The sequence below is a fragment of the Gobius niger genome, assembly GCF_951799975.1.
Source record: "Gobius niger genome assembly, chromosome: 10".
NCBI lineage: Eukaryota > Metazoa > Chordata > Actinopteri > Gobiiformes > Gobiidae > Gobius > Gobius niger.
The window spans coordinates 11,506,437-11,518,986 of record NC_136861.1 but is presented as its reverse complement, the minus strand read 5'-3'; the positions used below and the strand labels follow the sequence as shown (position 1 = coordinate 11,518,986).

At 43.8% G+C, this 12,550-nt stretch overlaps 1 protein-coding gene across 1 annotated transcript in view; it reads left to right on the top strand.

Moving 5' to 3' along the window:
• Positions 1–1,107: 1,107 nt before the first annotated feature.
• Positions 1,108–12,550, top strand: part of cacng2a (calcium channel, voltage-dependent, gamma subunit 2a) — a 138,921-nt gene continuing 127,478 nt past the window's right edge. The window contains exon 1 of the mRNA XM_079564567.1: positions 1,108–1,747. Coding sequence (XP_079420693.1) covers positions 1,522–1,747 — 226 coding nt within the window. The 5' untranslated portion in view covers positions 1,108–1,521. The remainder of the gene's footprint in view (positions 1,748–12,550) is intronic.

Genomic DNA, 12,550 nt, shown 5'->3' with positions numbered 1-12,550 from the left:
ACGAGAGAGGCTCGCATCGCCATCGCCGACGGACGCGCACACATCGTGACACACTAGGCGCTTGATTGTGTAATAGATTTTTTTTTTTTCTCTCTCTCTCTCTTCTCTTCCCTCTCCTCTCCCCCCGAAGAAGAAGAAGAGCAGCAAAGGGAAGGAGCCAGCGAGTGGAGGAGGGGGGGATTGCAACATACCCCAACACCGTTTATTTTTTCCTCGCTGTTTCATGGCGCAAGGGCTACAACAACGACGAGAGCGGGACCGCGCTGCCCTCACTACCGCCGCCGCCGCCTCTGCCGCCGCTACCGCTGCTAATCGCGCTGGGTGTGAAAGCGCCGTCCGATCTTCCAACGACAACTACTCCCGGTCCTCCTCCTCCTCCTCTTCTTCCTCCTCTCCTTCTTCCTCCTCTTCGGCCGTGAGTTTCTCGAGCAGCGGGAGGGAACCAAGCGCCAGCAGCGGCTCGTCGTGTCCCCTCCGCCGCCTCCGTGTCGAGTGATGCCCGCACTGCCTCTGCCCCGCTCCGTGCAAGAAGAAGAAGAAGACCCCCATTTTCGGCGGAAAGCTTCCCAGAGCTATAGGGCTACATATGGAAACTGGCGACCAAAATTTTAGGAAAAAAAGCGGTCTCCAAGCGGTTTATTTTTCGGTTTTGCTTTCCTCTGTAGGCTCACTCACAAAACGAAGCCCCGCTGATTAATTAATGAATTAATTGAGTCACTGAGGCTTGATTTTGTTTTATTCCCCCCCACCCCCCCACATTCCATTGTCTGGCTGCGCGCGCGTAAATATAGACAGATAGCTAAGGTTGATAATTTTTTTTGCGCAAAAGGCCAGCGTCGGTTTTTTTTATTTTAGATGCTCGCGCTTGTGTTCGCTCTGATATGACAGATTCCTCGCTGCCGTCCTTCCCCTCGCTTTCTTCCGTTTGACTAACGCCAGGACACTGTAGTGAACAGGGGAACGTTAGCTCAGAGCCCTTCTCATTGCGCTAGGTAACTGTTTTAAGTGCTCGTAGGGACGTGTAGAAGTGTATCCGCGCGCCCTGCTTCCCCCTCATGTCCGCGTGAGCATAGGAACAGGTAGTTTTTCTTTTTTTTTTTTGGTTGTGTTTTTTTTTTTTTTTTTTAAAGGCCCTGCTTCTCGGTTCGCTTCATCTCAGTGCCATTTAGACACAGTCACTGCCACTATACACGCTTAAGGACATCTCTGTGCTCTTGTTCACTGAAGGCCTGAAGATCTGTCTGTAGAGCGATTCAGATCCAAACGCCAAAGAGAGGAGACTCAGTGTAGTGTCTTCCTCTCACCCCCCCTAACCACCCCCCCCCCCACCCAAAACCCTCGGCCTTTTTCTCTGTTTAGGTCCTCACCCAAACGCAACCATAAGGTTCCTACCGCATCCTCCGCCTCCTTCTTCCCTCTCCTTCCGCTCGAGTATATCCCGGTTTTTCGGTTTGGTCTGGTCTCGTAAATTTTCAAATATTTACTTCTTTGTACATTAAGAGGAAAGGGGGTCCCCCTTTCATGGAATGCGGAAACATGGGTCTGTTCGACCGCGGAGTCCAGATGCTGCTGACCACGGTGGGAGCCTTCGCGGCCTTCAGTCTCATGACCATCGCGGTCGGCACGGACTACTGGCTGTACTCCCGTGGCGTCTGCAAAACCAAGTCCATGAGCGAGAACGAGACCAGCAAGAAGAACGAGGAGGTGATGACCCACTCGGGGCTCTGGAGGACGTGCTGCTTGGAAGGTAAGAGCTTAAAACGCCACCAAGTCGGGGAATGGGCACGTGGAGAGGCGCGCACACGTGATTGGTGCGGGCCAAGCATCTGCAACACATGGTTTTACAGCCACATGTTGCTCTTGTGGATCTTTGACTGTCAGATCAATCAGTTGGGGAGCCCTGGTTTGGCTGTAGCTCAGTTCTCACAGTCACACTCAACATGCAGATAACAAAGTGTACTCTCTCTCTCCAAGAACTTGCTCTTTTAGATCCAAAAGGTTGCAGACCCCTGGTGTAAAACCTGCTAATAAGGCACCGGAAGAGAAGGCATGTAAATGTCAAATGTATGCGTATCATGTTGGGAACACCGCTATGTGAACACTCACGGGGTTGAAGTTCCAAACTCTAAATGTCTACTGCAGGACAGTCCCTGCTTCTTCTCCAATCAGTTTCACACTCAAGTTGATAATGTCAAAGGAATTAACACCACAGACGACTTGCAGAGGTGGAAATGGACACTTGGACTTAACACAAGTGATATTGGCTCATGAGAGGTTGTGAGAAAGCATCTCCATGTACCGGCTGAACAAACATCTATGGAGTTGGAGCCTATACTTCTACATTATACACTCTCGCCCCTTTTCATTCAGGTTCAGAGTAAAATGGGTGATGTCAGAGGAATGAACACTGTAAAGTAAAGTAAAGACGTACATAGAAGAACACACAAGTCTTCGAGCGAGCGGTTGCTGGAGGAAGGCGTCTCCGTGTAATGTGAATGTCATGTATGTTACGGTGTAGGCCGACTGTGAACAACATCGAGTCGGAGTGGACTTTCTTGTTCGCGTTGGACGCAGATAATGTCAAGAGAAGCTGAGACGGGAAAACGCTGCGACGACGTTTGGCATCTGGCATTTCATATTGACGAGGCTCGAGATGAATATGCAATGTAAATAGAGGGATTTCAACTTTTTTTGCATCGGGTGGGGGGGGTTTAGAATTGCAAATGTGATCATGGCTCGCTGTAGTTGAGCGTTGGAACTTTCTGTCCTCTCCGCTCATCCGTTCACTGTTGTCTCGTTCAATAGACCAGCTTTAATCTTTGAGCAAATAAGTGGTATTGTTTGGTGTCGTGTGACATGTGAGCAGACTTCTCCAATTCGGTGTAATGTAAGACTAAATGAAGTTAGCCCGGTGTGTGTCCTGCAGTCCTCTGTCGAATAATAGAGGAAGGAAGTATAGCCTGGTGGCTTTTATTGCCTGGGCTTATGAGAAGTAAAGAAATGAATGCTATGTTGACCAACAGCAAGCCCCAGGACAATGATGGCTGGAGTATATCGGGCAGGGACATCTGAAACTTTCCTGAGTTTGTCGCTGCGCCGCTGAGTAACTGTGTTGTATGGGAAAAATGTCATCTTAACGTACTTGAAATAAGACTTTTAATTCTGATTTTGACTAGGTCTGAACTCGTCTTGAAATAAGATGAAACAAGCATTAATTTGCTTCAAGGAACAGGCCACCATTTTTCCATACTGAGATATGTTCTTACCTGAGCTTAGATGAGTTGATACGTTCCTGTCTTGTCTTTGTGCCTGTGGAAGAGCGTGGTCGCTTCTAACTTCACTCCCATTTGGAGCTATTGGAATACATTGGAAGAGGCCAAATGCTAACAACAACTTTGGTCTTTAAGAACAGACAGGTACGTATCAAGTCGTCTATGCTTAGGTAAGAACATATCTCAGTATGTAAAAAAGGTGGCCTGTTCCTTTAAAATAAGAGAAATTAACTTGAACGCTTGAAATAAGATGAAAGAACCCTTGACAAAATGGTCAAAGACAAGAAAAATCTGTCCAGTTCCATTGGCAATCTTTTTGAAGACGAGTCAAATACATATCAAAAGCAGCATTAAAGTGAGTGAGTGAGTGGTTGGTGGTGGTCGGAGGGGCTGATGGCGCAGACTGGCAGCTGTGGCTACAATTGTACCTTACCACCACCAAGTATGGAGTGAACGAATAGTGCAATGTAAAGCGTCTTTGAGTGTCCAGAAAAGTGCTATATAAAACCAATGCATTAAGTCTTATTTCAAGCACTTTCAAGTCATAAGATTTCATTTTTTCCAGCTTATTGATTGATTCGGTTCACAAATCGTAACGGATGACGATAAAACCATGAAACCAAATGAGGAACCTCGTGAGTAAACCAAATTTTTACGCAGGTGTGACCGCATTTGCAAGAAATCTTATAAATCTCAGTCAGATGGAAGACAACCGAGTGATTTTGCAACATATTGTGGTTTCATTTTCGTGCAGTGTAGGCAGCCGTGGTAACAATAATTTGGCGACTTGTTAATTTATTCCCCCAGTCCACCGCTCCACGGCAAGAAGGCCACGGATTCCCTTCCAGGACTGAGTGGGACCTTTCCGTTGTCCCCTACTCTTGTTTTCTCCATTAACTCAAATCATACACAGTGGTTAAAAAGCCTCCAACTAGATTACCAAATGTTGCTTACGACCCAGCGACGGGCCCCAGGACACTGCAAGATCTGTCTCATTTCAAGTGTTTCTTATTTTAAGCTAAATCGTGTTGTCCCATTGGCCAAACAGACTAAAGCTACTGAAAATTGGCTTATACCATCACTTTTGTCTTCTATTCGATGGCCAGTGCGGTAAGAAGAGGCCAGAGCGATCAAACTTCCTGGTTACAACAGGACAACGGCTCGACCATGGTCTTGTTTCGCTCGAAGCTTATGCTCGATTCTAAACACGCATTTTTTCCTCATGTACAGAATCCACTGCCCACATCACGTATACGCTACTTGCATCATGTTTTTTATAGTGCACAGATACTGCAGCGGGGTGAATCCAGTTTTTCTCCAAAAAAAGCGTTGCATAAAAGCCTCCCACACCACTCCACTCCACGGCCCGGCGCCCAACGTTCTGAGCCATGAAATAATGAAATAATGTATTCACAGGCCGCAGTGAAAGAGGAACCCGCAACAGTTTCTCTCTTCTTCTTTTTCTTTTTTTTTGCAATCTGATGTCAAAAATCAGACAGCGGTTGAGCAATTTTTGAGTGTTATATTACATTTTTAGCTTCCCCTTCAGCAGGATACAAGAGTGAATCTGAACTAATGCACTTCAGGATGTGTTTAGACGTCTACATGACTGGGTTTGCAGGGTTTATCCAGAACTCAACCCAGACAACAGTCCTGCAATATCGGAAGTCACATGGAAATTGTAGTTTTCTCGTATCAGTTTGTGAAGAAAGGCAATGGTTGGAAGGTTGTGGGTTCGAATACCAGCTCCCGGAAATGCACACTGTCATTGCGTCCTTGCCTCCAGTGTCTGCATACACTAGTGTGTGAATGAGAGAGTGAATGGGTGACTGGTTTGGGCCTGATAAAGGTAGAAAAGCACTATATAAGTTGAGTCCATTTATCATTTTTACCATAACAAGGGATGCACATTCCGCTCAATTTCATTTATCAACTAACTGGTTACTTTATCAAACGATTAGGGATTAACCGTTAACCACCGGCTTAGTTTCATTGTACGGGACATTTTATATCAGTAATAATCATGAAACATCGTTTAACAGCTGAATTATCAACCAAAACACATAATAGGTTTGTAAACTTCAACAGACGGCATATTTTATGCTTATTTGTATTTTGATCTGACTGTATTTCCCCCAACATACAGTATATCAATGAATTGTTTAAAGGAACAGGCCACTGTGTTTACATACTGAGATATGTTCTTACCTGAGCTTAATAATAATAATGCACTGGTTTTATATAGCGCTTTTCTAGACTCTCAAAGACAGTGGTGGCAAGCTACTATTGTAGCCACAGCTGCGGAACTGACGGAAACGAGGCAACCAGTCTGTATCAGTGGCTCCTCCGACCACCACCAACCACTCACTCACTCACTCACTGCATTCCCTAGGCTTCCTGGTGTTATCAAACGGTCTCCCATCCAAGCACCGACAAGGCCCTTCCCCTTCCAAGGTCTGACGGGATCGGGCATAGCAAAGGCGGTATGCGGTACGCATCAACTTAGACGAGTTGTACGTACCTGTCTGGTCTTGGTCGTGGAAGAGTTTGGTCACTTCTAACTTGACCCCGTTTGCAGCTATAGGAATACATTGGGAGAGGAAATGCTACAACATCTTTGGAATTTTTGCGTGACTGAGGGCACACAGTTCTTCCATACTGAGATATGTTCTTGCCTGAGCTTAGACGAGTTGATACGTTCCTGTCTGGTCTTTGTGCCTGTGGAAGAGCGTGATAGCTTCCAACTTCACCCCCGTTTGGAGCTATAGGAACATACTGGGAGAGGCCAAATGCTAACAATATCTTTGGTCATTTTGCTTGACTGAACACACACACTATGACCAGACAGGTACACATCAACTCATCTAAGCTCAGGCAAGAACATATCTCAGTATGGAAAAATGATGGCCTGTTCCTTTAACATACTTTAGAGTCGATTAAGCCCATCAAGACAATCAATCGATGAACTGATTAATCATGAACACCCCTCGCCAAAGCAAAGTATTACACACACAAAGAGAGGTAGAGTTCATGTTTTTAACTTCAAATTCGCAAATGGAGGGAAGGGTCCAATATAGCACTATGGGTGATTCACGTTTTTAGAAAGTATTAACCGAACAGAAGGCAAGGCATATTTATTTACACATTTCATTTCATACACAATGTTGGATGAACCTGATAAACCTTTTAATTTAATTTGTGAGGATTTTTTTCGGAAAGCTACCCTAGTAATCTCCCCCCGACGAAGAAACACATCGGCGTCCCGTTCAGAAACAATGATTTTTACTCAGTCAGTGCCTCGGACTACTTTGGCTACCTTTAAGTCATTTCTCATCAGGACATAATTTTATAATTCACAACGATGCCTGTGTGTTTGAAAATGACGTCTCCTTTCTTCATTTGCGGATTGAACTTTTGTTTCATGTAGATACACTGCATGACAAACAAAAAGTCGGCACCTGGATTGAATGAACTGTCTTAATCCGGGGTGGCTGCAGTTGATCGGGTCTGGGTTCGCCGACACGATGAGCCCAAATAACGAGATCAGCTGAACGTCCTGAGTGACCAGGTTATTCCATCAATGGATTTTTTTATTCCCTGATGGCACCGGCATATCCTAATGATTCATCGGGCTCAAATTGTGAAAGAGTGGTTTAATGTTAGGAGGCATCCTTATCACACATGGATAGATCCAGACGGCATCTCTGGAATCGCCCATATATGGTCATGTTTGAAAACAGTTGAGGGGGAAACAATTTGGAGAAAAATCTAAGCTTTCTCTAATTATTCAAAAACTACTTTAACAAATGCTGAATTATCAACATAGTACTAAATAAAGATACAAAGACAACAGCCCATAGATCCTTTCGCTGCTTACATCATCAGTGACATCAGCTGGAGGCAGGAAGTGATCAAGAGAAATAAGATTAAGCTAAAACTAGTGATTATAAGTGTAAAACTACAACTAAAAATGTGGTCCTGTTGTGACTTGAGGTGCAAGAACAAGAGCAACGACATTTTAGATGATAAAATAAGGTTTATCTGATATTTCCAAAAACAGTTAGACATTTGTTTATCGTTACTATGACAAAAGCTACAATGGAAATAGATAGGGATCTCACTTCCTGCCTCCAGATAAGCCTGGAATGTTTACAAACAATTAAAGGATCTATAGATTCATAAATAGCGGAGAATGCTAACTTGATGCTACATGTTAGCATCGGGCTAATGCTAACGGTTAGCTAGCGCTAGCTACGACTGCCGTTTTTTCACTTCTACTGAACAATCTGCAGTGAGAAAATATCCATATGGACCCGATTTACACTTGACTTAATTTATGTGATAAATAAGTTCAAATTCCACCAGAAAATGGAAAAAACAGTGGAAAATGGGGCTTCTCTAAATACTCTATTTTCCCCCTCGGCGAAGCCACGCCCCCTTCTATGACGAGATGCCGTCTGTATCTTTTGGCCACAGAGTCCAGATCTTACCCCCACTGAGAATCTGTGGGATGCGCTGGAGAAGGCTTTGCACAGTGCTCACACTCTCTCATCATCAATACAAGATCTTGGTGGAAAATGGTGGGAAACACTGGATCTTTTGACATTGCAGAAGCTCATTGAAACAACGCCACCGTGATGCTGCTGCAGTCAAAGTATCGAAATGTTAGAGCACATCACCTTTTTCAGTGATTTTTGTTTTGTTTGAGGGCAGAGCTTGTTAATTAATGCGATTTCGGAGACGGTTGGTAATTGCAACCGTTCGTATCGCGACTGCGCTGTAATCTTGCCAAACCCCCCCTAATGCATTCACGGGCTGCGGTAAAGGAGGACCCACCCAGCAGCGACCATATATCACTCTGACGTATTGGCAAAGCGATATACAGGTCGAGCCCTAATTAAAGCTCACTACGGGGGCGCGCTCCCTTTAAAAGGCCGCCTCGCACTCGGTTTATTGTCATTATGAGCATTTTTATAACGCGTTTGACCCGCGCTTTAGCCGCCGCGGTGGCTCCCTACCCGCCGTGACGACTTTGACGAGGGCGGATTGTAACGCGTTGTGACACATGACCTTTGGTGTCACCTGATGCGCGCACGCTGAGCACTTCCTGGGTTGTCAAACGCAGCCATTAACCGGCAGCGTAATGGACACAGAGTGACAGACACGGGGTGGCGAATGTGTGCACGCTCGCTGAACATGCACTTTTTAATCTGGAGACGTCCAATTTGTACATAAGGTGTTTTTATTCCTATTATTGGCTTTATAACCTGCCAGGTTTTCTAAATAAGGCTAGTATTAAAAACATTTTCATTGTATATTGCATCTTCACTGTAACAATAGATTAGTTGGGGGCATTTTCACTACATTATTCCACTTGTTCCCACTGGCAGTTTTCCTTCCTTACTTCAAGCAAAATTAGTTTAAAAACAACCAATCTGAAAGTCATCAAACAAGCAAAGTAATCTTGGCCCGATCGGGAAAAACGTTTAAGCTCAAAACAAATCATTGCTCAATTCAAGTCATTAAAACTCATGCTTGATATATACTTTTGTAGTGTCTTTTGTAGTGCTGGTTTTATTAAATTTGAGCAAAGACCTTGGTCGGGATGATTTACCTTCAGGGATGACGATATTATGAATGTCTTTGGGCTTGAAGGATGACGCTGTAGCACTTAAAGGAACTTCTTCATGCAGGAATCAAACCCGAGGCCTTACACTGCAAAAACAGGGATTCCACCGGGAACTAAAGTTAAAAGTCTTGAATCAAGGCCTTAAATGTCACTAAAAAGCATAAAATTAGATTCAATCTGGCATTAAATCTAAATTTATTGGAAAATTATGACATTGCTCAACAATTTTCACTGTATAAGTTTGTTGAAAATACCAATCGTATGGTCTAAAACATATTTGGCTGCAGATTTGGCTGAAATTGACCATTTTTTATGCTCAAAAGTTTCCTGTTTTGTCCAGTACCCTTTCCTCCGATGAAATGTTCCAAAATCTAAATATGCACCGATTCATCCTGCGTTTGTGGCATTAAAACATAGTATTTGGGCATTGATTATGGTATTAAATTTGACTTGCGTTTGCCATAATAACTACATTCAAGGGGGAAATCGTGGTGGATTTACAGACTCCTCCTACCCCGCTTAGCATGTTCCTAAAAAGGGCATAAGAGCGGGATCTTCACTGTACACTCAGTGTAGTTCAGTCGTAGCCGCGCCCGCGCCAGTAGCTCGAATGCTATCGGCCTGTCAATCAAAGTCCGGCCCTCATTAGAATACGAGATTTCACACCTTTCGTAAAAAACAGCCTGGTTTCTTTAATTGTAACTAACCCAGCGTTATGACAGGAGCAATATCTAGCTGTAGAAAGTTTTAAAAAAGTAGAAATCAGGCTTTACAGTTGCTTAAAACGTGTGGAAAGTGCAATGCTTTCTAATGGGTGACTAGCTTGTTTTGCCGCCCACAAAGGAGGTACTGCAGCAATGTCGGCCCCTAGCGTCGCGGTGTTAAAGGAATAAGCCACCGTTTTTAAATACTGCGATATGTTCTTACCTGAGCTTAGACAAGTTCATTTGTACCTGTCTGGTCTTCACGCGTGCCCTCAGTCACGTAAACACAGCACAGACGGCGTTAGCATTTAGCCTCTCCTCCACTACGCGAATGTTGCACGATAAAGTATAGTTACACAAAATTAAACAATGTGCATTTTCTAAACGGATAAAAGGGGGAACTATTTTGTAAGGCGTAATAATACCAGGAGTACTTCGACATCCGCGCAGTAATATCTTCACTTTACTGTGCCATTGGTATAAACCCTGAAAAGGCAAGAACTAACTACAAATCATCTGGTAGGAGCCTAATTAAATGTGTCCTTGAGAAATCTGTCCAGTAGGAAAAACAAATCTTATAATGAATGTAGATTATTTTATTGATTATTGAATTTAAATCAATGTTAAAACTTAACCAGGAAAAATCAGGAAAAATGTACTTATTTCAGGAGACAATATACTTATGTCTAGATGACCTTTTGTTATTTAATGCCACTCATCCGTCCTGCAGACAATATTTTCTTGCAAAAAGTGTCAAATTACACAGTAAAAAGAAGCATTTACAACGTGACAAACCTCCCTCCTTGTTAGTAGATAAAACATCTGCCCGGGTTGGAATCGGGTCTTTTCTGTGACAACATAAACCACAGTAACAAACTCCGCCGCCGCTAATTAACGATGGCACGGACGCACCTTTACAATTGTCCAAATTCCGCGCGACGGCGAAGTGAGAAAACTCTGTTAGAACTAGATCAAGCCGCCTCCCAGCGCTCTGTGTTCTCTGTAATCAAAGCATCGCTGCAGTCTGTTTGAATCTGTAATACTCAGATGTGTAAAAGTGTTGACATCGTTTAGCTCCAGCTTTTTATTCTAATGATAAAAGGTGCGCGCTCAGCTCCGGCTTTGTCTGCAATGCCGCCGCTGTTTCTGCGATGTTCCTTCTTGGCCGTTTGTTGAAAGGTAACCCGGGCTGTGTGTGCGTGTGTTGGATCTGGGTCGAAAGGTGGCAGTAATCTCGGTTATATGTCCTCTGCAAGTAACTTAACATAGTCTTGTGATTGTTAAAGGGATATTTCAGGATTTTTGACATAGGGCCTCACAGACATTTATATGGTTAGTCTGGTGTTATAAGTGACTTGCCTCAGGTGCACTGTGGAGCGGGTCACACTGTTTTTAATGCAGGGTAGCTGATACCATAGAAATGCACTAGCCTGGCACTAGCCTAGCGCCACAAAACTCTTCAAATATAAGAACTGCATGAATTACAACAAAAATATTTCCAGAAATCAACAACACTCTGGATAACTAGGAAATGAGGCCCTATGTGAAAAATCCTGAAATATCCCTTTAAGGCTGCGCACCGTTAAACGATACCAGTAAAAAAAAATCTTTTGATGCCCCCGCCTTAAAGGAACAGGCCACCTTTTATCCATTCTGAGATATGTTCTTGCCTGAGCTTAGACGAGTTGATGTGTACCTGTCTGGTCTGTGTGTGTGCCCGTTGAAGAGTTTAGTAGCTTCTAACTTCACCCCCGTTTGGAGCCATAGGAATACATTGGGAGAGGCTAAATGCTACAACATCTTTGGTGTTTTTGCGTGACTGAGGGCACGCACAAAGACCAGACAGGTACGCATCAACTCGTCTCAGGTAGGAGCATATCTCAGTATGGAAAAACGGTGGCCCTCTTCTCCAGTTGGGCTTTACCCAAATCTAAAAGCTTCTCGACCGGAGAGTTTAGGCCAGAGTAACTGCTCATTTGAAAGCTTCAAAATTGATCTAAACTGATCTTTTTCCTCGTGTTGTTGACGTCACTTTTTTGACTTTTTTATCATCGCTTTTTTGTCGCGTTTTCCTCACATTTGTTACCATTTTTACATCCATTTTTTGTCAAATTTTTACACCCTTTGTTGTCGCTTTTTTGGCCCTTTACGGTTGCGTTTTTTTTCCGCAGTTTTGTCTTATTTTTGTTGCGTTTTCATCGTTATTGTTGTCTCAGTTTTTATCACTGTTTTGACGCTTTTTCTTTAAGAAGCTTTTATATCTGGTTAAGGCCAAACTGGAGAAAATGTGCTCAGTTCAGGTGGGGGTTAAAAGGTTAAGGAAGTGACTTGGTTGTTAAAAAAGTTTTTCCCTTTTCTTTCCCCCCATTTTTGCTTTTTTTTTTTTTAATGTTTCTCTATTTTTCCCATTTTCCCCGCCATGTTTTTCTTAATTTTGCCCCATTTTTTCCACATTTTCCCAACTTTTCCCCCCACAATTTCTCCCAAGCTTTCCCCCAACTATTTCCCATTTTTCACACACATTGGAGATATCTGGTAAAGCTTTGATGAAATGAGTTTGACTGTCCGAGCCTCTCCTAAGCTGCAGCTCTTGGACCTAAGTTGAGTTGAGACCTGGCCTTTGTCCCGGGTCAGAGCGGGTTTGGCACAAGCTCCAGCTCGTCTCTGGTTCTGAACGCTGTGCTCTCTCGGTGTGTGTTTTTAGTGTGTTGCTGTTTCACTGTTTCGCGCGCGGCGTTCCAGTTACTCGCCCACCTGAGTCCACTTTGAAAAAACCGGGGTGTGAGTCTGTGCGTGTGGGACAGGCTTAAAATGTGCAAATGTTCTCTGTGCTCGTGGCTGTTTCACACTGTATTCTAACGTTCTCCAGCGTGTAACGAAGATGGGTTCTTGTCATATGTCTGTTAATATGGATGTGGTTTGATACTGGATGTAGGTGATACAGT